This window comes from Aulonocara stuartgranti (assembly GCF_965226115.1).
Source record: "Aulonocara stuartgranti genome assembly, chromosome: 11".
In the NCBI taxonomy this organism is placed as follows: Eukaryota; Metazoa; Chordata; class Actinopteri; order Cichliformes; family Cichlidae; genus Aulonocara; species Aulonocara stuartgranti.
In genome coordinates this window covers 29,485,026-29,511,908 of record NC_138947.1, presented here as the reverse complement: position 1 = coordinate 29,511,908, position 26,883 = coordinate 29,485,026, and the positions used below count along the sequence as shown (strand labels likewise).

At 40.5% G+C, this 26,883-nt stretch overlaps 1 protein-coding gene across 1 annotated transcript; it reads left to right on the top strand.

Moving 5' to 3' along the window:
- Window positions 1-26,883, top strand: ibtk (inhibitor of Bruton agammaglobulinemia tyrosine kinase). The gene is made up of 29 exons (XM_082552305.1): window positions 1-200; window positions 790-1,645; window positions 1,787-1,883; window positions 3,120-3,244; window positions 4,665-4,775; window positions 9,478-9,648; window positions 9,815-9,932; window positions 10,305-10,485; window positions 11,572-11,695; window positions 12,018-12,195; window positions 12,398-12,551; window positions 14,365-14,749; window positions 14,943-15,199; window positions 15,286-15,372; window positions 15,477-15,559; window positions 16,451-16,488; window positions 16,616-16,712; window positions 16,854-16,955; window positions 18,338-18,455; window positions 18,626-18,686; window positions 19,287-19,414; window positions 19,589-19,701; window positions 19,791-19,936; window positions 20,100-20,218; window positions 20,490-20,588; window positions 20,798-20,953; window positions 21,821-22,021; window positions 25,163-25,295; window positions 25,739-26,883. Exons 2-29 carry the CDS (start codon window positions 1,322-1,324, stop codon window positions 25,862-25,864), a joined length of 4,032 nt encoding a protein of 1,343 aa, XP_082408431.1. The 5' UTR covers window positions 1-200; window positions 790-1,321; the 3' UTR covers window positions 25,865-26,883.

Sequence of the window (26,883 nt, the reverse complement as noted above, 5' to 3'; positions counted from 1 at the left end):
CAGGATGCAGGAGCCGTGGCCAATCAGAAGTCTTGACATTGATGCAAGCTCTCTTACCTAACCTGCAGGGGCTCATACCTGTCCAAAATTCGTACCGGCGAAAAAATACATTGCGTTTTCCATTTGTAGTAATGACAAAGTGGATTTACGTCGTTGATGCTACTTTCTCCATGTCCTCTTTTTTCTTTCACTAGCGGAAGGTAAGCAATACCCCGACGTTAGCTTGCTAACGTTAGCTTGCGATGATGTGTCAGCTAAGGGAGCTATCAAAGTAGTATTAGGTAACTGTCTTTAATTAACTATACTGGGCTGATTTTCAAACTTGTCCAAATCCGTGCGTTTATCCCGCTTTGAAATTATCTATGTTGCAGTACCCTGTTAGGCAGGATGAGCTAATATTACTGGGTGAAGTAGCTGCTGTGCACAGCCTGCTTCTGCAGCAAGTTAGATAAGCAATAAAGGAGATACGACTGTTTCTATTAAAGAAATGGGGCCACTAGGCCTTAACATCAAGGGTGTTTTAGCTGACCATTAGCGAGACCAAATGGTGAGTGGACAATAACAGCAGTTAACATTAAGCTAAGCTAAGTTAGCCTGTTACATAATCGTGGTGATTAGTCAACATTAAACCTTGTAAACTCAGCTGACTCGAGCTACTTCAGACTGATTTTAGGGCAGACTTGTTCTGAAGTTTACACTTTTGTATTTGACTATTGCACACGTGATTACATGTAATCAAAATGAGGACGCTGTTTTGTCACTAATGTGTGCTTCAACTTTCTCCTTTAGGTACACTCTACAATTATGGAGTTGTGAAAAAGAGGTGTCAAAATTTGGGGGGGAAGGTGGCCTTTCCCCTCAGATTTGATGGTTGGGACTGCAGGAGGAGAAGGTCAGAGGGCTGGTGAAGTTGTTGCCTTTTGTACATAATTAGAGGGAAGACTATTTTTGCAGATGTTGTACAATTTCTTTTGTATAAATTCATAAAGAAGTTTTGTATTTATTAAAGTCCTGATGCCATTGTACACTGCGAGCACCCAGCCTTGTGTGCGGTCCTTGGTCGAAATGGTGGACTGAAACGAGTCACGCAGAGCTCTGGAGTCGCTAGGGTGCGGTGGAACCTCAACACAAGCACAATTCTAGCACTCCAATCTACCTCGGCTGTTTTATTTTTGTCCTATTTTTTTCCCGATTGTTTCTGTTGTTTGTTGCCACACATTACATTGTTTTTGAGTGTGTTTGCCATTATTGGTGGTGGGCTGGCAGAAGGTCTTTGCCAAGAGGACAAGGGCTTCACTGTGAAGATTTGTCAGAGGTCAGGATGAATCAGGCACCGCTGGACTGCACCCCCAAATGCCGCTCACAGCAGCATGCAGACCAGGTGGTTGCTGCACTAACAAGCGGCTCTGAGGGGCAGCTCCGGGCTTTCCTGACTTCACACTGCCACAATGCAGCCACTTTGCGGGATGCCTTCGGTCGTACAGCCCTGCACCTGGCAGCCTCACTGGGTAAGAAGGCCCTGCTGGAGTGGCTGCTGGAAATCAAAAGTGCTGACCTGATGCTTAAAGATAAGGAGTCCGGCTGGACCGCTCTGCACCGCAGCGCCTTCTATGGACAGATCCACTGTCTCATATCACTGGTCAAGGTGTGTGTTGATGGAGTGCCATCAAAATTCAAATTATTACCAAGAAGAAACAGTCCAATCAAAGCTTTTAGTACTGTAAAATGACAAACCTTATTCTGAAGAGACTCAAACTTTGACCTACATTTGAATTTTGAATTGCAGCATGGGGGACTTCTCTCCACCCAAGACAAGGAGGGTCTTTCAGTCCTGGACTTGACCATGAAGGACCGCCCATCACATGTCTTGTTTAGAAACACTGGTAAGAAAAGCCGACCCCCTCAGACGCTGCTTTTAATGCTTTGGTTTGGAGATATGTCACTTCGCTTGTTCAAAAAAGAACAAAGCTTGGGCATATACTACGATTCAATATATATGTGATATCTTTGTCTTTTCTGCCTTCCCTTATCATATCACTGGTAATAGGCAAGTGGTTATCGGCTGGATCAGTCAAATGTAGCCCACATTGAAGAGGCTGTGTTGGCAGCATATGACTAACCACAAATAGGGACAGGTCCGATGGCAACCGAGCAGTCTATTTTATGATGATCAGATTGTAATAGTACAAAAATACAACCACCTGCTGAAAGCAACACGGCTGCTGCAGTCAAATAAGCAAAATGCAAGTGTGTGTGATAGGCAAAGTGCTGCAGAGTAGTTCAGTGTTGAAAAGCTCTGTGTAAATGTGTTTAAGTGCACTCTGAGCTTTGCTCAGTGAGACCAGAAAAGCTCACTGTGTCAGGTAACAGACTTATCATTATCATAGCTGTATCACTGGAACACAGGCGATTCAGACATATAATTACAATTGCGTTTTCTGTTAAACAGTCTGTGTTGTGTGACGTGTTTGTGTTATTCTTGCAGCTGAAGCCCCTGCGGTGTTTAAAAGGTCTGAAAACAAATAAAGAATAAATATAAAAATGGTAAATGGGCTGTATTTGTATAGCGCTTTACTAGTCCCTAAGGACCCCAAAGCGCTTTACACATTCAGTCATCCACACATTCACACACTGGTGATGGCAAACTACAAAAACAGAATTTAAACCAGTAACCATGTTTAGTGTGCTCGATTTGATTCAAAATCACCAAGTCAAGAGCTAAAATTCTCCACTTTAGTTTCATATTGCTATATTGAGGCTTCAAAAGTCTGCAAAAGTTCCTACCTGCGCATTGTGGACCTCATTGTGTATGTAGTAGGTTTCCAGGCTTTTCTAGGAATAGTTATGTTATTTTCCAGGGAATTGATTGGTATGCGTTGATCTCCTTTGTGGAACAGAACAGTCCAGAGCAGCCTAGGACTGCTCTGGACTGGCAGGCTGCAAACCTAGGCCGTCTGTCAAGAGCAGGCTAGGTTTGCAGCATATGTGCTGTCTCACTGAACCCCAAATCCAGTTTTGCACTACAGGCCTCTGTAGTTAAATCGAACATTAGGTGGAGACAGTGTTTTGGCTTTTTTTTTTTTTTCTTTTTTGAAATAGTGTTTCTTTCTTCACCTTAGACCCAACTGAAGTTTACACGTGGGGAAACAATACAAATTTCAGCCTCGGTCATGGCAATCAGGAGAGCCGACAGCACCCTGAGCTTGTCGATGTCTTTGCCAGGACTGGAGTTTACATCAAGCAGGTAGGCTAACAACGCATTGCTGTCTTAACATTTCTCAAGGGAGTGGGAAAGTGTTTTTCTACCTCACACCCTCAAAACCCAACTCATGTGTATCCCTGTAGCACCAGGAATGCTGTAATAGCTCCGTGTTTTGACTGAGTACCAAGATATTACATTAAATTAAAAAAAAAGAAAAAAGAAAAAAGCCAGTGCACATGGGTGTTTCAGATAAGCCACATCACTTGGGTAAAACCAGTAAAACACTCCTATCCCCAGAGCCCTGTATTACACCACCTTCTCCTCAGGGCACATGAAAATTTGCAATGTTTTTTTTTTTTTTTCCTCCCCCTTTCAGCTGTCCAGTACTGTTTAGTCCACAGCAGCTGAAATAATGCTTATGCTGGAGAGCTTCAAACTGTACCTGCGATAAATGTATTAAGTTATACATTAAAGCATATTACATACTATAATGGGGCATATTGTAGTGAGTCATGGCCTCATTTCCCGGTTCATCTAGGAGGTGGCTGGATCAGTAATGTTATTTGAGTCTAATACAGCATTGTTTCTGTATCATCAGGCGTGGTCTACCATCTCTTGTACAACCTTCATTTGTGACTTAGTGGAGCTGGTCTGTACATTGTTAACCCCTGCTAGCTAAACTGTGCCAAGCCAGGCTACAATTTCATGCGTTTGTCATGTCTAGGCTCTTAGTGTGATTAATATAGCTCCTGGAACCAGTTCAATTACCCCCAGTGGTCTGTGTACCCAATGGGTGTCGGAATAAGATAAGACTGCGTTTGCTATATTTTCACTTTCTGTTTATCTGTTGACTAATAATTTATCTGTGCCCAATGTTGTGTAATTGCTGTTTACAGCTGAAAGTGTGAGGGTTGTTCTTTTTCTTTTTTTTCCTCTAACCTGCAGGAGTCATTTCATAAAGCTAGTCGAGGACAGGTGGATCTGATTTCATGACCATTTCATGACCCTGTGAGACTCAGTGTAGTCTTTGTCTACCTAGTCCAATCCAGCAGGTGCCAGAGGTTAAATATTAATTCCACAATGACATGTTTTTAATTAAATGAGCTATACTCATGTGTACGCATGTGTGTGGATGTCCACATCAATGCGATACTTCAGGAGACATCCCTGTGCTCTATTGAAGGCTTGAGGGGAGCGATGTATTAGTAATGATGTTTGCTTTTCCACCTGTGCCCTGGCCTTTTATTGCCGTAGTGTTTTACTATCGCTACAAGAAGGGTTGGCCCAGGGACATGGAAAGAGATGCATTGCAGCCTCGTACGTGAGGTCAAAATTATAATGACAAGAGCATTAATCAGCACAACCAAGCACCTTGTAATTTTCCTGTAGTGGGATATGCAGGCTATTAAAACTGAAAGCAACAAGGGGATACCACAATTACGTTTGTTTCTTCTTTTTGCAGGTGGTGCTGTGCAAGTTCCACTCTGTGTTCTTGTCTCAGAAAGGCCAGGTGTTCACCTGCGGGCATGGACAGGGAGGCAGACTTGGCCATGGAGATGAACAGACTTATCTGGTGAGATCTGGTCATCATGTCAAAATATATTTAAAACGAAATGAAGAATTCCTTCCTCTTTAATGAACAAATATATCAATGCATTATAATCATAATCATGTGCTTGTGCATTTTATTGCTTCAGTTACAGAAAATTTAGGTTAAAAAAAAAAAGTGGTTTTGAAACTTGATCTGGATTTGATATTCATTTAAATCATAATTCTAGACAAACACAATCTATTTTAATCTATTATAAATGAAGTTCAAAACAGCCAGGTTTTCTTTGTGCTTGCTGGCTTGGGAAAACCTTAAACCTTAAACGGTGGTTATCAGCTTTCTCTGGTAAGCCAAGCTTTCTGCTTTGGTCTCCATGTGTGCTCACATACAAAATGATCCCTATGAGTGCCTCCTCCAGTCAGAAATGTTTTTAGATGATGATGATGATTATAAAATAGTGATTAAAAAAATATATAAATAATACAAAAATGTCAGTAAAATGTAGCATTTTTAAAAATAAAATTAGATTAATCCTGCAGAATTAAATATTAGTCATGAGATTTAATGCACAAAGCTTAACAAAACTTAACTTCATACATCACATTGTTGTTTGATCTTGTGAGCATCTACAGTCTTGAAAATCCTCTATTTTTACTCTTCAGCCGTAAAAGGCTGATGGGTTATTTTTGTCACTCCACTTCGTCCTCGAGTTCACAATCTTGGGTGTCCACATCACTCTAGTGACGTGATTATTCCCACCAACGTTTTTTTCCTTTCTTTTCTGTAGAAAAGCAGATTTTGTCAGTTGCCAAACTGGAGGGGCGCTCAATATCTCCTTGACTCAAAACACATATTTTAAGGAGATTTTTAAAAGCTGTCAGCACAAAGGTTCACTTACTTTGTTCAGTTCAATTCAATTCAATTCAATTCAATTTTATTTATATAGCGCCAAATCACAACAAAAGTCGCCTCAAGGCGCTTCATAGATACAGAGAAAAACCCAACAATCATATGACCCCCTATGAGCAAGCACTTTGGCGACAGTGGGAAGGAAAAACTCCCTTTTAACAGGAAGAAACCTCCGGCAGAACCAGGCTCAGGGAGGGGCGGCCATCTGCTGCGACCGGTTGGGGTGAGAGAAGGAAGACAGGATAAAGACATGCTGTGGAAGAGAGACAGAGGTTAATAACAGATATGATTCAATGCAGAGAGGTCTATTAATACATAGTGAGTGAGAAAGGTGACTGGAAAGGAAAAACTCAATGCATCATGGGAATCCCCCGGCAGCCTACATCTATTGCAGCATAACAAAGGGAGGATTCAGGGTCACCTGGTCCAGCCCTAACTATATGCTTTAGAAAAAAGGAAAGTTTTAAGCCTAATCTTAAAAGTAGAGATAGTGTCTGTCTCCCGAATCCAAACTGGAAGCTGGTTCCACAGAAGAGGGGCCTGAAAACTGAAGGCTCTCCCTCCCATTCTACTTTTAAATACTCTAGGAACAACAAGTAGGCCTGCAGAGCGAGAGCGGAGCGCTCTAATAGGGTGATATGGTACTACAAGGTCATTAAGATAAGATGGGGCCTGATTATTTAAGACCTTGTATGTGAGGAGCAGGATTTTGAATTCAATTCTGGATTTAACAGGAAGCCAATGAAGGGAAGCCAAAACAGGAGAAATATGCTCTCTCTTTCTAGTCCCTGTCAGGACTCTTGCTGCAGCATTTTGGATTAGCTGAAGGCTTTTCAGTGAGTTTTTTGGACATCCTGATAATAATGAATTACAGTAGTCCAGCCTGGAAGTAATAAATGCATGAACTAGTTTTTCAGCGTCACTCTGAGACAGGATATTTCTAATTTTAGAGATGTTGCGCAAATGGAAGAAAGCAGTCTTACATATTTGTTTAATATGTGCATTGAAGGACATGTCCTGGTCAAAAATGACTCCAAGGTTCCTCACCGCGTTACTGGAGGCCAAGGTAATGCCATCCAGAGTAAGAATCTGATTAGATACCATATTTCTAAGATTTTCAGGGCCGAGTACAATAACCTCAGTTTTATCTGAATTAAGAAGCAGAAAGTTAGCGGCCATCCAGGTCTTTATGTCTTTAAGACATTCCTGCAGTTTAACTAATTGGTGTGTGTTATCTGGCTTCATGGACAGATAGAGCTGGGTGTCATCTGCATAGCAGTGAAAATGTATGCTATGTCTTCTAATGATACTGCCTAAGGGAAGCATGTATAATGTAAACAGAATTGGTCCTAGCACTGAACCCTGTGGAACTCCATAATTAACCTCAGTGTGTGAAGAGGACTCTCCATTTACATGCACGAATTGGAGTCTATTAGATAGATATGATACAAACCACTGCAGTGCAGTACTTGTAATACCTACAGCATGTTCTAATCGCTCTAATAGGATATTATGATCAACAGTATCGAACGCTGCACTGAGGTCTAGCAGGACAAGCACAGAGATGAGTCCACTGTCAGAGGCCATAAGAAGATCATTTGTAACCTTCACTAAAGCTGTTTCTGTGCTGTGCTGAGCTCTGAAACCTGACTGAAACTCTTCAAATAAACCATTCCTCTGCAGATGATCTGTTAGCTGTTTGACAACTACTCTTTCAAGGATTTTTGATATGAAAGGAAGGTTGGAGATTGGCCTATAATTAGCTAAGACTGCTGGGTCTAGAGATGGCTTTTTGAGTAAAGGTTTAACTACAGCCAGCTTGAAGGCCTGTGGTACATAGCCGATTATTAGAGATAGGTTGATCATATTTAAGATCGAAGAATTAATTAATGGCAGGACTTCTTTGAGCAGTTTTGTAGGAATGGGGTCTAAAAGACACGTTGAGGGTTTGGAGGAAGTAATTATTGAAGTTAACTCAGAAAGATCAATTGGAGAAAAAGAGTCTAACTTAATATCAATGGTACTAAGAGTAGCTGTAGATAATATTACATCTGTGGGATGATTATTGGTAATTTTTTCTCTAATGATAAAAATTTTATTTGTGAAGAAGTTCATGAAGTCATTACTAGTTAACGTTAAAGGGATGGTTGGCTCAAAAGAGCTCTGACTTTTTGTCAGCCTGGCTACAGTGCTGAAGAGAAACCTGGGGTTGTTCTTATTTTCTTCAATCAGTGATGAATAGTAAGATGTTCTGGCTTTGCGGAGGGCTTTCTTATAAAGCAGCAAACTATTTCTCCAGGCTAAATGATGATCCTCTAAATTTGTGACACGCCATTTCCTCTCCAGATTACGAGTCATCTGCTTTAGGGTACGTGTTTCAGAATTATACCACGGAGTCAGGTACTTCTGATTTGAGGCCTTAGTTTTCACAGGAGCTACAGTATCCAGAGTCGTACGTAGTGAGGAGGTGAAATTATTAACAAGATAATCGACCTCTGTTGGGGTAGCGTTCAGATAGCTGCTTTGCTCTGTGTTGGTACAGGGCATTGGAGATGATAACAGTGGGTGGATTATATTCTTAAACTTAGTTACAGTGCTTTCAGAAAGACATCTACTTTGATAAAGTCTACTCTTCACCGCTGTGTAATCAATTATTGTAAAAGTAAATGTTATCAGGAAATGATCAGACAGGAGAGGGTTTTCAGGAAACACTGTTAAATGTTCAGGTTCGATGCCATATGTTAAAACAAGATCTAGAGTGTGATTAAAGTGGTGGGTGGGTTCTTTTACATTTTGAGAGAAACCAATTGAGTCTAATAACAGATTAAATGCCATGTTGAGGCTGTCATTTTTAGCATCTACATGGATGTTAAAATCACCCACAATAATTATTTTATCTGAGCTCAGAACTAAATTAGATATAAAGTCTGAGAAATCAGACAGAAACTCTGTGTAAGGCCCAGGTGGACGATAGATGATAACAAGTAAGACTGGTTTCTGAGTTTCACAGCTGGGGTGGACAATGTTAAGCATCAGGCTTTCAAATGAATTAAAAGTCTGTCTTGGTCTTTCATTAATTAATAGGCTGGTGTGAAAAATTGCTGCCACACCGCCCCCTCGGCCTGTGCTTCGAGATTTCTGGTAGTTAGAATGGCTCGGGGGTGTTGATTCATTTAAACTAACATAATCATCCTGCTGCAACCAGGTTTCTGTAAGGCAGAGTAAATCAATTTGTTGATCAATTATTAAGTCATGTACTAACAGAGACTTGGAGGAGAGAGACCTAATATTTAATAATCCACATTTCACTGTTTTACTCTTTGGTTCAGATGTGGATACTGTATTGTTCTTTCTTTGTGATTGTTTATGTTTAAGTTGTTTTGTTGTTTAAGTTGACACTTTTCAGTACATGCTGAAAAATTTGTGTTCAATAAAGCCACAGGAAGTACAATAATTGTGTTCACTAGAGGATTATGGTTGTCTGTGGGACTTGGAGACGGGGATGGTAAGTGAGAGAGATGCTTGTATCGCATCTGTAACTTAAGATCCCAACTACACAGATATACGGTACAGAAATGTCTTTAAGTCTGTTACGCTAAATGCACAGTCTCATTTGCTTTCTGAGCTTTTAATGGTTTAACCAATGAAATGTAGAGCTGTGGTATCAGCCTTCTGCTGATACGAATTTAACACTTCTTTCGTGTACTTCAGATGGGCTTGGAAACAGTTGTTAAACCCTCTGCTTCTCTCTCTTTATCTTGTTTTATATTTTTGGCTATATTTCTTTTGTCTCATTCCTTTTTTTGCTTTTTTTCAGGTTCCTGGAATGGTAGAAGGCCTGATGTCCCATCACTGCTCCCAGGTGGCAGCAGCTAAAGACCACACAGTGGTCCTGACAGAGGAAGGCTATGTTTATACGTTTGGTCTCAACACATTCCACCAGCTGGGCCTAGTTCCTCCTCCCGCCTCTGCATTTGTACCTAAACAGGTAGGCGGTAGCAGTGGGAGCTGCTGATGTTTTGCAGTGAATCAATCAAGCTTTGGCTTACCTTTAATTAATTTGGTCATTATTAGTATATAAAAGGACCTTATGAATTGATGTTATCTGTTTTGTTTTTTGTTTTTTTATGATGTAATATTTGCTTTTCATAAAGGTTTTCTCCAAGATGCTCAAAGGTAGGACTGTGATTGGAGTTGCAGCAGGAAGGTTCCACACAGTGCTGTGGACCAGGGAGGCTGTCTATACAATGGGACTCAATGGAGGCCAACTGGGTAAGTCCTCATCCTTAAAGTCAGCCAAAATATTACCACAAAATAAAAAAATAAACACTTTTCAGTTACATGATATGATTTAACAGTTTAGATCAGTCAGTTTAAGATGAAACACACAGCAAGGGGTCATGTGTGACCATGCCAGAGAACAGAGCCAGTATATTTAGCACAAATTCATGAATAATGATTGTATTGCAAAAGTAGCTTTGCACAATTTCCAGTTTACTTATTGTAGGAGAGACGTTTTATTTTTGTAAAATGCCATTAATAAGATAATAAGGAGATTTAAAAAATAAAATAAAATCATTCCATGTTTTGAAAAAACTCTTTAATAATCACTTCCTTTCTGGTATGTTTTGTCCTCTTTTCCAGGTTACTTGCTGGATCCAAATGGAGAAAAGTGCGTAACAGCCCCCCGGCAGGTGTCAGCTCTGTACCACAAGGATGTAGCCATATCTATGGCAGCAGCTAGTGATGGTGCAACGGTAGTTGTGACCGAGAAGGGGGATGTGTACCTCTTAGCTGACTACCAATGCAAGAAGATGGCTTCAAGGTGAATAAATCAGTAGGATATCGTGCCAACCTTAAAGTTTAGCGCTCTTAAACCTGCAAAAATGTATATTTGGGCCATGTGGGGGCAGCAGAAACAAAGTATGAGCTCAACATTATCATGATCCCCATTTAGATTGGTGTTGTGATCAAATAATTAATCATTTACACATTGAGCAGTAACTTATTCTGAGTCATCTGTCTGGCTATTTGGCAAGCTTGCATCTAGTATTCAGTCTCCTTTAGCTTTGGTTTTGTTCGCCGCTGTTGTTTCCACTGACTCCTGATTGCTAGATGATATACTCAGTTTGGCAGTGGTTTGCTAACTGTGTTTCTGTGCTTATACTCACTGCTAAACAAAAGTTGAAAAAAAAAAGGGTTAAAATTGGCTGGCTAAAGGGTTAAATTGATCTTCGTAGCAAAGCCAAGCGTAGCTGCAGAATCGGCTGATAATTTTCTGTCGGTTCATCACTATGAGAGACTCAAAGGTTTCACATTGCCATATTATTATTGTGTTAGACTAGACCATAATCCTATACCCGAATCAATAAATAGCTTTTAGATTAAGCTATGTTAAATGGCCCATCTTTTAATTTGATAGAACAATACCATCTGGAATCAAATAACTAATGGACAGTCTTCACTTTGCTCCAACCTTCTCATATTTTTCTACTGAAAATTGCTCATACTCTGGCAAAAAACGCAGCGCTTTTATCTGTCATTATGTTAGAGCCAGATGTGAAGATTTTTTTACAAGCACAGCAATTTTCTCATTTATTTTGTTTTCGAGCGATTGTTTTCTCTATAAATATAAGTCTCTTTCACTGCAGCTCAGAAGTTGCTGCTTGTTTAACGTGTAGTCTTAATGAACTGCATTTCAGGCACTGCTCTGTGTCTGACAAAAAATATTTGAGAACAGCTTTATTAGAAGTTTGATTTTATTGTATTAAATATCATCCCCTAGATTGGAAATAGTTGTCTATTCTGTGAGTTCTGTAGTTTAGTGTCGTACATACAAATGTATGTATTTGTAAATACATTCCTGCTCTTCTTTCTTTTCCGATTATTGATTTTGATGGGTCTCTTACAGGCAGCTCAACATCAGGAAGGTCCTGGTCAGTGGGGGGAGTCTGGACCATCGAGTAGCTCCACAGATCTTGAACGAGGGAGGAGCGGAAAAGGTGGTCATTCTGGCGTTGGATACAGCTGGGAGGGTAAGTGCACTGTTATGCAGCGCTGTGCTTTTTGTTCTACTTTAGAGGTGCTTTAAAAACCACAAGACAAGCACCATTTAGTTCCTGTATCTTCAACAGAAGAGGGATGTACAACAGTAAAGCTGTAGTTCACTTGTGCTTCACTTATTAAATTCTGGTACATGGAAAGAAATACATCCTGTTATTTTTATCATCACTTTACTTTTCCTATTCTTATCTAACCTATGCTACACGGTTACACAATCCAAAATCTGCCTTACCTGTGTGACAGCCTATAGATAAAAATGGTGAGTAAGACTAGTTTTTCTCTTGTCTCTGTCAGGTGTTTTGCTGGCGTTCCACTGGCAGCTCGGTGAGACAGTGCCGGTGGGCGTACGCGCGTCAGGTCTTCATGGCGGACATCGCTCTCAGCAAGAACAGCATGATGTTTGTGACTCAGGATGGAGAGGGCTTCAGTGGTGTGTGGGCTGGAGAATATAAGAAGTACGGGGAAAAGAAAGGTGAGGAATTTAGGGGGGAGAAAGGTGTGTTAAGTTGGCAATTGATTTATTTATTTTTCCTCCACACTTTTTTTATCCGTGCTGGGATTAGACTTTGTTATATTGTGGCCTATCTATAAAATACATTTCAATGAAAGTTAAGAGGAGTGCCTTGAAATGGATTATTACAGTATGTGGTAAATGTTTTCCTTCTGTGTTACAGAGGGCAGTGTGGAGGTGTGTGGCCACTCGGATGTTGGGACACTGTATGAACGAATCCGCCTGGAGAAACTCCCCTATGTCCACAGAGCTGTCAGCATTACCATGGACTCAAAGGGCCGGAATTTTGGAGTTCTCCAGGCTGACCCAAAAACCAGGTACACATACCCTCAAGTGAAGAAAAGGCACTACAATAAGGGACGGACACTTTAGTAGAGCTGTAGATAGAGACTTTGCTCATCCCACGCTGGGAAAATACAGTTGTTACAGGAGTACAAGGTCAGGAAGAAAAAGTGAATTAGAGATGGATTAGAAAAAATAAATGTCGTGTACAAAAAAAAACAAAATATTATATAAAGGTACACAAACCTAAAAAATTGCCTAATCCAGCAGCCCACACATGCAATAGTTTATACATCTCTGTTAGGTAACCCACTGTAGGTGAAATGGCCATGAAAAAGTTTTTTGTGTGTGCCAGTGAGCACAGACTACTTCCCAGTATGAAGGCAACAATGCAGCACCAGAAGGTACACTGTCCAGAATGATTGTAAGGTAGTTTTATCTTAAACATTTTGGATAAAATTCAATTATTATTGCCTAGAGAGCCACTTTTGGATCGGTTATCCACTTAAAGCTTGAGAAAGAAAGCAGCTTAAACACAGCCTCTGCGAACAAGGCGTAGATAATGAAATGACTAACACCTAAGGAACAACTGACATGAAGAAGTAAAGTCTTAAAATCTTAGTTCTTTATGTCTATGAAGTATGATATCTAAACTTAAGTAAAAAGAAGAGGTTTAATATTCTGATCTTTACTAATAATAATCACTAGTGTAATAAGTTCTTCCATCCGCAATAAAAACATGGTTATAACTATCCACTAGGGGTGTGTTTTTATAATCGATTTATCGATTAAAATCGATTCTGGCTTGGATAACGTGAAATCGATTCATTAAAATCCTGAATCGATTTCTTTAATATAAATTTATATAAATATAAATTTATTTTGCCCGAAATGCCAGAATCTCAGGTTAAACCTCACAAAATTTCAACAACCACCCTCATTTCTGCTGTTCAATACTGAACAAATTTAAACTTTTTAAAATTATGCAAAATGCAAAACGCTTAGCCGTGTCTCTAATAAAACCGCTGTAACGTCAGAGGTAATGTTCATATGTTGATTAATGATTTTCTTTCGTTTTTGATGTACTGCAGAATATTTTTATAAAATCCAGGCCAGGAAAATCACCTTCATGTTTTTCTGTGTTTTATCTTCAGCTACTTTGACACAAAGGCATCTGCTGTGATGCTCACACCTTTGATAAAGTCTTGCGAGTGTCAGCTTCCTTTTTATAGATACAAAAATATGTAAATCTACTGATCTGAATTATAATATTTCTGACTGTCAAAATTTCCCAGATTCAAATTGAATTGAATCTAATCGAATTAAATCGAATTGTGGATCAAATCGATTCGGGACCTTGTGAATCAGAAGCGAATCGATTCTAGAAATGAGTGACGATACCCAGCCCTACTATCCACACTTCGGTAAAATCTTAAATGTTAAATACTTAAAAAGAGGTACTTTAAAGTCCCCCCCCCCCCCCCCCTTCATACTTAAAAAGGTCACTAAATGATGTGTTTTGGATTCACACTGCAGCTGCTTAGGCATGAATCAGGAGAGTGGACTGTTTCTCTGAGCAGCTCGTGCCTTATTTTTTATTTTTAGATCTCCTCTCTGCTCATTACATTCATTGCTTTATTAGGAGTCAGCTGGGAAGATTCTTGTCTCTTTAAGGGCTAAGCTACTTGCTATCATTCTTCTCTTGTTATTCAAAAGCTATGTTATATCATTTCTGATTAAACTGGATTTGAAAGATTAAATCCAGTTGGGTTTTTGTGTGTGTGTTTGTAATGAATGAGTTTTTATCATTTAAACCTCAATCATGTTCCCTGTGTATATGTACTCCAGCCTGTACGAGGTTCCCAGCATTTCTCCGTCATCCTTCTCCCAGCACTTCGGGAGCCTTCTGGATGAGGCGGACGAAATGGACAGCATCCACGATGTGACGCTTCAGGCTGGTGATCGCACTTTTCCGGCTCACAAGTACATTCTGTCCATGAGGTCCGAGTTCTTCCGGAAGCAGTTCATGTCTGAGCACTGTGGGGTCGATGAGGAGCTCGATAAGGAAGTGAGGAAGAGCGAAGATGCCGTGGGGTGCGATTTGCTCATTCTGGAAAAAATCCCACCGGACATGATGGAATACGCTCTTCACTTCATCTACACAGACTCTTGTGAGCTGCTGGTACACGGGGCGAGGCCGAGAGTGTCGGGGGTCATTACAGTCCCAAACCAGGTGAGGGGGGAAAAAAAAGGAAAATCATATGTGCTTGATTACGCTGTACTGTAATGTAGCTTTTTCTTTATGCTACATTGATTTTTAACTCCACAATAATTTCATTTTCATTGACCTGGGAGGTCTGTTAGCTCTGACTCGGCTGTGTTGATTCATGAAGACTGTCTTCTGCTGTATCCATTGCCTTGGCCAGGATTCAGAGGAGGGCAGGCTTATCAGTAGCCTGCAGGACTTGGGTCTGAGTGGTCGTTCAGCCCTCGAGGTGTACCGTTCCCTTCCACCTGCAGCCAAAGGCAACAGTGACAAGGCCAAGGGCAAAGGCTCCAAGCCTGGCAAAAAGGGGAAAGGAAGCAAAGGTGACAAGGCCGGAGCCAACGAGGGAGGTGCCAACCCAGTGAAAACCTTACAGGGTGTTGCAAAAAAACTCGGCCTGGGCAGCCTGTCGGCACGGTGAGAAGCCGAGCGCACTTTAAGCTCAAGGGCAATACAGATTTCGTGTCCTTTGTTTTCATCCATTTTTTTTTATTTCTGCACAGACTGGATGGTGTCAAATACGAAAATGGAAAAATTAATGTTACAAACAAGAAAACAGGCAACAAACCAAAATTCTACCAGAAGAAATGGTACGTATGTGTGTCTATAATCAGCTTTAGTTACTGAATAAACTGCAAACTTGTCAGACACAACTTAACTGTTTGTATATTTTGTTCTTTCTATGTCTGTGCAGCTCTTATCTTTGTGATGTCACTCTGAAATCTGAAGATGGGAAAGAGTTTTCTTGTCATAAAAGTGTCCTCTGTGCCAGACTAGGTAAGATGAATCAGGTAGCATTCAAATCAATAAAAACTGTAACTTCAGTTTGTTTTGCACAGCTGTGTATGGCATAACATATCATTTGCACCATTTAATTCTAAAAGGGCTAACCGCTTAAGAAAGTAACTCATTACCTTTTGTAGCACAACTGGTTTTCCTTCCTTTTGCCTGTAAGAGAGCATGCAAAGGTAGTCTGTAGGTTCAAATACTGTTACTGAAAAGATGAGTTTTTATCATGCATGTCATCTAGATACACATGCTACCCCCCTCCTGGATCCAGAATGACTTTTTCGGTAATCCCGTACACCATATTCTCCTTAGCTGAGGTAACAAAGAGGCGTGTAAAAAATGAACCTCACAAAATACAATACCTGTAAAGTGAACCAGATGTTTTAAAATGGGTTTGTTTTTAAGATAAAAACCCAGTTGAATGTAAATGCAGAGTTTCTGTTCAAGCAGTAGGATTGTAATTAACAGTATTTCTTAGAAGACTGTGGGGTTGGCTGCAGTTTTGCAGCCAACCGTTCTGACATTCCTAGGGTACTTAATATTGGTCCATGTTCTGTCCCAACATCAGCTGTCTATATAAATAAATCCCCCAACCCAAAATTCTGCAAATGCAATCGAGGCAGTTCCACATCCAGTTCTTCCTTAATTATTGTAGGCCTTTTTGGAGACAATATTCTCCAGAAGTACACGTGAGAAAACCTAGTAACATGTTTTCGATAGTCATCCAGTTTGACCAAAATTGAAACCTGTATTTTATGTAAATGTTCGCTTCACGTGAGTAGCCAAATTTTAGTGTTGATTAGAAACACTTTTTTTTTTTCTTTCTTTTTTTTTGGAAAAATGTACTTCAATTGTTCTCTTGTTTCTGTCCTTCTGCAGAGTACTTCAACAGTATGCTCGGTAACCCCTGGATTGAGGTATGCCAAGTCCCCCATCCTTCTGTTGTGATATATATAATTTTTTTTTTTTTTTAAACCAGTCACAGCTCTAAAGTCATACAGTTTCGTACTGGTACTCTGATAATATTGTCTTGCAACCCTTCAGGCCACGTCTTGTTCTGCACTTGAGATGCCCACTAGCTCAGAGATCCTGCAGGTCATTCTTGAGTACATTTACACAGATGAGTCACCCACGATTAAAGGTAACCTAACAAGTTTGGGTTTTTTTTCCTAATGAAAACACATTTTGAATTGTTTTTTATGGTCATGTGCTCTCCAAATTTAGATGACTGTGGGGGAAAACCCCACACTGATCATACTGTTCTCTCACTTTTCCCTGCCAGAGTCTCTGAATGTAGAGTTTGTCTGCAACGTGTTGGTTGTCGCTGACCAGCTCCTCATCACACGGCTAAAGGAGATGTGCGAGGTCGTCATCACGGAGAACCGTACGTTCTCTTACTCCAGTTTGTGACATAACTTCTTGCACTTGCACTTTTCTTTTTCTTTTAGTAGCCCCCTTCATTTGAGAGTATCTAATTCTCTCTTCTTTTTTTTTTTTTTATTATATTTTTATTGAAGAAAAAAAAAAAGGACTTGTTACAATAAAGTGCATTGACATTATTTAGTCAAAAAAAAGAGAAAAGGAAAAAAAAAAACAACCCTTTTTCTTAGTCCTTTTGTTTTACATTCTGATAGCAAAAAAATAAAATTAACTCATTGGCTTGACAATGTGTTACATAATGCAGCATGTTTAACTTATTTACAAAAACTACATTAGGTACATATTATGAAGTTGAGGGTCAACCTGCCATTTATTCCATATTTTGTAGAATTTGTCTTTCCGAATTTTTAAAAAGAATGTCAGTTTTTCCATTTTAAATATTTCGAAAACCACATTAAACCAGTCCTCAAGTGTTGGCGGAGTTGGATTTAACCACTTTCTGGTTAGTGATTTTTTTTTTTTTTTTTTTGCTGGCCGCTAATAGCGCTTGTAAGAGTTTTGTGTCCCCTCCCCGGACCGAGTCAACAACCAAGCCCAAGTACAAATTTACAAAATTGATGTCAAATTTTATCTTAAAAACCTCACACAAAGTTTTATGGATTCCCAGCCAGTAATTTTTTAAGTTAGGGCAGTCCCAAAAGATATGATAATGATGTGCCTCTTCTGATCCACATCTTCTCCAGCATTCTGCTGTCCCATTTTTATATTTAGTTTGATGAGGGGTTTTGAAAAATCTAATAATGTTCTTCCAACAGTGGTCTCTCCAAGATAAAGAACTTGTTGAGTACCAATGAAAATTACAAATCCTCTCCCAGTTCTCGTTTGTTATACCCATCCCCGATTCCAATTCCCATTTAATCTTAACATTTTGAGTAGTATCCTTCCTTGCTTGAAGGAGCACATCATATAGTTTGGAGATTGCCTTTCTCAGAGAACTATCATATGCTAATTTAACTATCTTAAAAATTTCTGACTCAACCATATTTGGGTTTGGGATATTGCAGTGTTTATTAAAGTAATCCCTCATTTGAAGAAACCTGAAGAAATCTACTTGTCTTAAGCCGTTTCTTATTTGTAAAGACTGGAAACTCTGTAGTGTCCCTTTATGTGTGAAGGAATGGAATGTTGTTAGTCCACTCTCTATCCAGGACTGAAATCTAATCTAGAGTATCTAATTCTCAGCATTAGCCTTGGGGCATCTGTTTAAAGTTAAGTTCACATTGTCCTCGTGTCATCTTGATTCTGAATAATTTTATACATAGAACTCATGAAAACAATAAGCACACACAGCTGCATCGTTTCAAACCGCTGCTTTTCTGCCCTCAGTGACTCTGAAGAACGCTGCAGAGCTCCTGGAGTTTGCCATCATGTACAATGCAGAACAGTTAAAACTGTCCTGCCTCCAGTTCATTGTGCTCAACATGGCCGCTCTGCTGGAATCAAAGTGAGAACTTAAAGCCAGTGTAGCATTTTGGATTCAAAGTGGTGTGTTCAAGATCATGAATATGTTTAGTAGAACGTGTGCATGTAAATATGGATCCATAGAGCAGAGCAAACAGGAGAAGTGTTTTCTAATCAATATGTTTTTGTTTTGTGTTACTTTGGTGTCCTCAGAGCTCTGGATATTCTCAGTGATGAAGTGCTGGTGGAGCTTTCTGCAGCCTACAGGAAGATGGTGAGTCCCCTTCCACCCTTAAAAACACCCCAGTCTGTGTCAGAATTTCTTTTTAAAGATGCTCATTGTTTAACTTGATTTCTTTTTTTTCTTTTCCCCCCCAGTGAAATAAAATAATTCTTTAAAGTGAACAGCAGGGGGCAGCTCTTGTAGTTGTAGAAAGACATGCAGTTGTATAAAAGCCTATAGGGGAGCAACCCTTGGCTTCAGTTTCCTGATGACTTTATGGGCTCAGTTGCTAGGTTAAAGTTACACTGAACACAACATAAAGTTCACTTTGTACATTATTATCAACAGGTGGGGCTTCACCTAGTCTGAAGTGATGTCGCTACATCTGCCTTTTACTTCCAGTCTTTTGTCACAGAAATCATCCTGTTGTTCTGACTTTCACTGATAAATCTTAAAATTATCTACACAATGTAGAGATTGAGCTGTAGAGAGTTTCTCCTGCCTCTGCAGACTGAAAACATGTTTGTCGATTGATTCATTGATTAACTGTAGGTGATGTAATGTTTTCTAAGACAGCCATACTTAGATTTATTTGTCTATTGCATAGAGTTTTTCATAAGTTTTTCTTTCTTTTTCTCCATTTGATTTCAGATCCCAGCAATGCAGAAGCGTGTTATCACACCATATCCTGGTGCACCAGACCTCAGTATGTATGAGGATGAGGATTTGGACTCCACATTCAGCCCTAAACCAGAAGCAGATTTGGATCACTCTTGCAGGTACAGTCAAATATGGTATTAACTTGGTACACAGTATCACTATGTTAATTTCTAACGGTTTATAGCTAAAAGGCAGGGAATTATCTGTGATACCTTTAAAGACGTCTATTAAATGTCTTCAGTGTGTCAGCCTAACAATAATCTGATAATAATTTCACACATTGTCTTTTTCAGGGAAATCCTGTTAAAAAAAGCTAAAATGAAGGCTAAGAAGAAACCAAGGAGGCGCTCTGATAGCTCAGGGGGCTATACTCTCTCTGATATCATCCAAAGCCCTCCTGCTGCTGGTATGTGGCTGTCAGCTTCTTTGTGAAGTTGGATCTTGTTGTTATTGAATTTATGACGTTACCTAACACATGCTTCTTTTTTTGCTCAGTGGTCTCCCCATGCCTGGTGAAGTCAGGTAAGGTGAACTCGACTGAGTCTCTGCAGGAGCTCCTCACATCAGACTCTGAAGGCAGCTACATGGGGGTCGGCAGTCCCAGAGACATGCAGTCACCTGTTTTCCATGAGAGAGCTGAGGTTAATTTTACATCTTTAATATGTTGCACATTGCGTGTAGTTAGAAGTGTGAAATAATTAGATGAATTGCTAGATTAAAATCAAGACTGCAAAGATGGTCGAGTTAACACTGTTAAGTTAGAGTTGAAGTGTTTGTGAGTTTTATTATTTTTTTTATCTGCAGGATGAGAAAACCTTTAGCCAGAGGCTGAAGACCCCACCCAGCACCCCAACATCTATTAAGAACTGCCTCCCAACTCCCCCCAACTCTGCTCCGCAAACCATCCCAAAGGTCCTTCCCTGGTAGGGTAACTTTGATGGTCTGAAATTTATCAACATTTTTGTTGTCTTATTAATTTGTTTTTCCCACATCTCCTCAGCTGAGAAATGCAGGTTTAAGATTGAACAAAGGCTATCTTGAGAGGATGTCATTTTATCCTTATATCCACCCACTTTATGTTGAGGGGGTGGTTAACAGAAAGGAAGCATTTTCAGCCCTGATAAATGAATAACCACTGAAATCTGAGCAGTATATCTTTCATATTAAGTTTGACTCTGTTTTTTCAATTTGCAGTCCTGCTCGTGCACCTCCAGTCTTGGATCTGAGAACCATCATGGACATGGAAGCCAACTCTCTGCAGACTCTTGGAGCAACTCCTAAAAGCCCTGGAAGGTGGGCGGGTGGTCTACAGTGTTTAACTGAGAAATCTTCAATGAAAAAATGATTTATACCACTTATTCCAGTCAATAGAAGGGAGTGATGGGTTTAATTAATGACTAATATCTGTACATTACACATGTATCTTTCAGTTCTTAATCCACTGTCTGGAAATGAGAACTGTTGCTTACTTGAGCTCTGCTTATTTTCCCACCTGTCCACAGTGTCAGCACCAGCATTAAGCACTCCCCTCTTTCCACTAAACTGTCCCAGAAACAGAGGAAGATGCTGGCCATGGCTAACAAGGAGGCCAGTGCGGAGTCCACAGCATCCAAACCAACCCCCACAGCCACTCCATCCAAAAGCAGTGGAAAGGCCTGGTGAGTGAGCCCAAATACGAATACCGCTACTGTCATGGAATACCTTTGTGTTCCTGATATATTTCAGGAAATCTCAAAAGAGACAAAATGCATTTTGTGCAGTGAGCCCACACATTCCTACTCTGGATGGGACAAGTATTTGTGAAATTGTGTAGCATGTAGAAAATATCAAGAGTGGAAATCTCCCTTCTCCTCTTAGCTAAAATGCTACTGTTAATCCCTTCCACAGAAAGTGTGTGTGTGTGTGTGTGTGTGTCAAAGCAGGTTTACAGCTAATACAAGTACAAACAGCTACAAAAGCTTTATATTTCCTATTTGTAAAGTAGATCTGCTTTATTAAGAAAAATATTTGTTTACATTGTACAACAGATAAAAGTTGGCTTAGTGAAAATGCATCATTGTGATTGTTTGCCTGCTTGTTGATGGTTTGACAGCAGAAGGCTTATGTTGCATCCAGTGTTTAGTTAAAAGGCTTGGAGAATACTTGTGGTGGATATTTGTTGCTGTGCTTGGATTAGGTAACACTAACTATACTAGCAATATGATCAATTTGCATTCTGTTTCTGAAACAGGTTATAAGATGTGCCACAGTCATCTGCCTTGTGATCTACCCTACACTATGATTTTAGTATTTATTTATTTGTTTTTACCCTCAAAGTTGGGCATGCTTACAGTATAGGTCCCCTTTGAGCTTGGGCATTTGAAACCTGAATCTGTGGTTAAATTACTCAAAAAGGGACAAGATGAAGAAAGTTGTGAGCCACTATGTAATGTCTTAAACGCACCAGCAGCTACAGAAAGGGTAGCCACCTTTTGCTTTTAATTGTGAACTTCTTCTTCCCTTCTATGATTTCTTTCCACCTGCAGGGTAACTGCTGTCCAGTCCCCACCCTCCTCGTGTTCATTTCGGGCTCTGCTGGAGGAGGAAGAGAACCATTTGATCCGAGCAGGGCAAACCGGAACGCAAAGGGGCCAGAGCACCCTGGGATCCCCCATCGTTGCTGCACCTGCTGCCAGAAGGGTCACATTCAAGTGTGCTGAAGGCAGCGAGTCAGAGAGACCCGCGGGGTAAGCAGAAGTCAAAGTGTAGCGTACAGGAGTAAGGGTTTCTTCCTTACACACTGGAGGTAGAGCCAAAATAGCCTCTCTTTTTAAGGAGATAGAAATAGTCCTGAATTGAGACTCGAATCTGTGCCAAATATTTTGAGATGGCCAAAGAGTACCTCATCTGTTACATAAAACATATTATAGGTTGCTGCTGCAGTAAGATTGAGTGTTTCTGACTTGTGCTGCTGATTTCCACTTGGAGGCACTATTGAGGTTTCATCATGTATCAGCTGTTGTGTTTTTTTTTTTCCAGCAGTCTGCAGCCCTGTAGATAACCAATTGTCTTAGCAGTAATCTCCCATTATTTTTACTTCTAATTTCTGCAGCCTGAACATCAAACTTGGCCCCCAAAACAGGAAGACAGTATATACGTAACACAAGCAGGCACTGTTTCGCAGCTAAGACATATAAAAGAGGAAGTGATAGTGATTGTTTAGACTTATTGTTCAGGAAACGCAAAAATAAAAGCTGTGATTGTAACTAACCATAACGCTAACTAGTGCCAGGGCACTGATAAGATGTGCTGTAGTTGGATAGGCTGACAGCCTGAGAAACGCATTAAGCTCTTTGTTGTGTGAGGTGAACGGCTCTGAATGACCCAGTGCTGCTGGGTTGACCTGCCCTTGACTGAGTCACCCTGACCTTTACAATGTTCCTCAACAGCTGGATAAACACGGCATGCACAGAAGATATTCCTAGCTGTAGTAAGTGGCGTGCTCTTCTTTCTGACGTTGGGTAGCTCGGAAGCAATGAAATCCTCTATGTTTGGCCACCTTTGCAGCTTTTAATTCCTTTCACGTCCGCAAAGTCAAGTTAATCTTGTCTATCTGTATGTAAGCACATCTCTTATCTGATTTCATCCTCCTCTGCTGTATGTTTGGCCATGCTTCATGCTGTTAAGAGCAGACTGCTAGATATTAAACAGCTGTGAAAGTAAGTCAAGTGAAATCAGTGATGTTAATCAGAATTGATAAGGGCAGCCCTTGTGTCACAGCAGATCACACAGAAACGGGAGCAGGTTTCAGGTTCGCCCGGGTATTTGGATGAGCAGACACGGACGAGTTCAAGGCTCAGGAAGCAGCCGTGCACGCTCTTGTGTCTGCCTTCTGGGACACAGTTTCCACATCCCAAATCAGATTTAATAGAGATGCCTTTATAATCTGCGCTGTGATTGAATGTCAGACATTTTTTCCTCTGCTTATGTCTTGTGGAAATATTTCCAGCGTTGTCTCTCGTCCAGATGAACGATCAGACAAACGGAGGCCCCTCTTTCCATACGACATTAGCGTGCGCCATAATGGAGTGTTTTTGGCAGGATTTGTAACAACCCGCTATATAAACGACCTACAAACTAAAAAAAATCACTTAAAGCACACACAAATCAGTCTAAAGGTAGCTCATTTGTATGAGTCAGGTCATATTTTACCCACTGTGTTGAATAGATGTATTCTTTAACAAACATTATATATTTATACCCTCTTCTCTAAGTTGTTGTACAAGTATTTTAGGAGGATTTAGAAATGTGAATATATATATACATGGTGTTTCAAGGGAAAAACACCATCTATAAGCAGCAGGAAAGGGGTTTAAGTCGGCTTTCAGTCAACCTTTGTGCACACTTTGAATCCTCTGACAGCTTTTTTTTTTCCTGCTGTTGCAGTAACTCGCCTCATGTTTACAAATGATAACAGATGTGACTTTTCTTATACTGTTGGAGCAAGGTCTGCATTTTATTTTTAGGCTAATCCATTTGGACACTGATGTGTGAGCCGTCACGTTTTGGAGTCTGTTTTTCTACAATTTTTAGAGTCAACAAGGATGCTGAATATAAAAGTCTAAACAATGTGTTTGCGAACGCAAATCCCAAAAAATGTTGCTGTGTATGTCCTCGGTGTGTAAATGGATATAGCTTGTGACTGTTCTTACCTTCATTCCTCTGACAAGGGAAGATTAACAGACTGAACAGTGTGCTGCATGCTATCAGAAACCCCACTGAGCTGCTGAATGTAATGAAACATGTAGCTATTAACTTGGTCTATCAGAATAGCTTTGGGGGGGACTGAATGAGTGGGAGAGTGCAGTGAGAACTGCAAACTCTGACACAGCTTTACTCTATAAATGCATTACACAAGGCAGCATTAGAATATGCTGGTATTTTTAAACTTCAGCAGTAAGTCAGACTCCAGTGGTTTGTGCCCCTCGTCATCAATTCTGCTCATATCTTTATGAACAGAATTTCTAGTTTCAGCCAAGAGGTGAAACTAGAAATTTGAAATTGAATTTGCAAAAAGTTTTTTGCGGATGATGTGGTCTGCAGTAATGAAGACGCTTTACCAAGTCTGTTTTGGTAAAGTGAGGGCCAAACATCAGAGCCAAGTTATCATCTCACTGGTGAGTCTACATTCTTACCCTCACCTATGGCCTCGAGGTGTGGGTAGTGATAGAACTGGATTGCAGATACAAGTGAAGGAACAAACAAGTTCCTCCGAGTGGTTTCTAGGCTGTCCCTCAGAGATGAGGAGCTCAGTCATTTTGGTGTGGCTCAGAGTAGAGCAGACACTCCTCTACATTAAAATGAACCAGCTGAGGTGGTTGAGGGATATAACTCCTGAATCCCTTTTAGATCAGGTGTTTCAGGCACATCCTACTTAGAGAGGACTCTGGGGCAGACCCAGGAAACCCCAGAGAGATTATGTCTATTGTCTGGCTGGCTTGGGAATGTCGCTATGTCCTCTGTCTCTTCCCATCCATCCCTGTGTCCCTGACCCAGACCCAAATAAATACCATGATATTTGACACAGCACACCTAGGAAGAGTGCTGTGTCAAATGCAGCAGAGATCAGAAAGGGTTGTAGCTTGACTTTTTATTGTAGCATGTGCAGCAATCATGTTAAAGTCTTCAGCAAAGCATTTTAACTTCAGTACTGTTGTGCAGTAGTGGCAGAGGCTTGTTAAAGCCGGGTGGACAGGTGGCCATTCACACACCGGAGCTTGTCAGTAGTGGTTGACTCAACCTTTGTCCACTGACTCAGACTCTTGTTGCAGCACTGGATACCAACGTGTGTGCGTGTGTGTGTGTGTGTGAACCATCTATCCCCTCAGGCCGTGGGTGCTGGGTGCAGTGGGCAGCCCTCCCCTCTCCTCCCTGGTGACCTTTGCTTCCATCGTGGAGGAAGAGAAGCAGCAGGAAGCCGCGCTGATCCGCAGCCGAGAGAAGCCGCTGGCGCTCATCCAGGTAACACATTGTGTCTGTGTGTCACAAGCACGCACACACACCCTTGGCATCACTGATTGGATAGCTTCTGTGCACAGCGTCGGTATGGAAAACATGGCAGTGGTCCATCAGAAGATGCTTCTTGTGTCTCCTGTCTTGCCTTATCTGACTGACTTTTACCTAATCAGCATTGCACTCTGTACAGTGCTGGTTAGAAATGAGGTGTCTCCAGGTTTGTCTCTTTGACAGCACATTCTTCTCCTCTCCAGCTGGTTGCCAGACTTCTGTCAGAGCCTTCACAAAAACACTTTTTCCCTGTGAGGTTTTCTGGTTGCTATTAAGTAAAACACTTATTACCATTAAGCTTTCAGCGTCAGCATTTTGTTCTTTTCCCTCTCAATTGAAGTTTGTTTTTTGTTGTTGTTTTTTTTCAGTTTTTTCCTTGTTATTTTCTGTCTTTATAGATTGAAGAGCGGGCCATCCAGGATCTTCTGTTCCACTATAAAGCCCATGACAACCCAGATGAGCTGATAGTGGTGGAGAGGTCTTCCAGAGGTCCCATAGCAGTCCCGACCTGGAACAAACACTGATGTTTAACGCCAGTGATGTTCACCACAACCGCTACATACCATCAATGTGAGAACATCTCATCCCATAGTCACTCTATACTTCAGGCAGTTTCCTCAAGATCCATCAGTCCATACTAAGACGTACTTGGGACTCATCATCCTAGTTTAAGAGGAGTGTGATGCGAAGCTCGCTTCTCTCTGCAGTTTTAGGTTTAATTTGTTTTATTGCTGCTCAGCATTTTGTTTGTGTGTGAAAGAATGAGTGTTTTTCCCACAATTGAATACAGTACTGGGACTGGGATGAGTTGTGCATGTTTTTTTTTCTTTTGATGTACTCTTTACTCAGCAAAAACAATGGCATAAAAACTAAACAACTCTTACAAATGAATATTATTAGTGATGTGAAGTTGAAGTTGTCAAAGAAGTGAAAATGTGAGACGTTCCAGGCCACACAGAATGTGTCCAGGCTACATCACAGGGGCTCTCTGGAGCTTAAGAGAAGTTAAAGAGTGCCAAACATCATCTGTGGTAGAGCATCAGGAGCAAGTCGTATGTGAGCTGTTTAGCAAGGCAGTACATATTTTTTTTCTTTTATGGACCCCCCTGCTTTATATCAACATTGTGTGCTTCAGTTGATCTGCAGTGACATGGTAATTTTGCAGTAAACAGTAACCTTTACTTTAAATTCAAACACGCTCACATTTGTCATAGAATAAAAAGCGTTATTTGATGCAGTTACAGCGAATGCTTAAGCCAGACTATACTCAGTAGGGTTGATTGTGTTTAACTGCTCAGTAATGTGTTCTAGAAATGCTCCTGTGCCTTTCTATTACATGATAAACAAAGTAAAGCAGCTAAAAAAAATTTTTTTTCTCCTTATGGTTTTACTCTCCAGCTCTTTTCCTGGAGCCAGTGTAAGCTTGGTAGGTAATGTTCTCATTTTCAGATGCCATTTTTGCCAGCGCGTTTGTATGTTTGAGGCCTAAAGATGTGATGGGAAAATGGCATGCAATAATAAAACATCTCACCTGTGCAATGAA

Excerpts from the sequence above, each read along its gene's own strand:
- ibtk (XM_082552305.1), top strand. The coding sequence starts at position 1,322 with ATGAATCAGGCACCGCTGGACTGCACCCCCAAATGCCGCTCACAGCAG. Across the intron at positions 19,937-20,099 it reads TTTTCCATGAGAGAGCTGAG|GATGAGAAAACCTTTAGCCA; the intron begins GTTAATTTTACA and ends TTTTATCTGCAG. Across the intron at positions 25,296-25,738 it reads AGCCGCTGGCGCTCATCCAG|ATTGAAGAGCGGGCCATCCA; the intron begins GTAACACATTGT and ends CTGTCTTTATAG.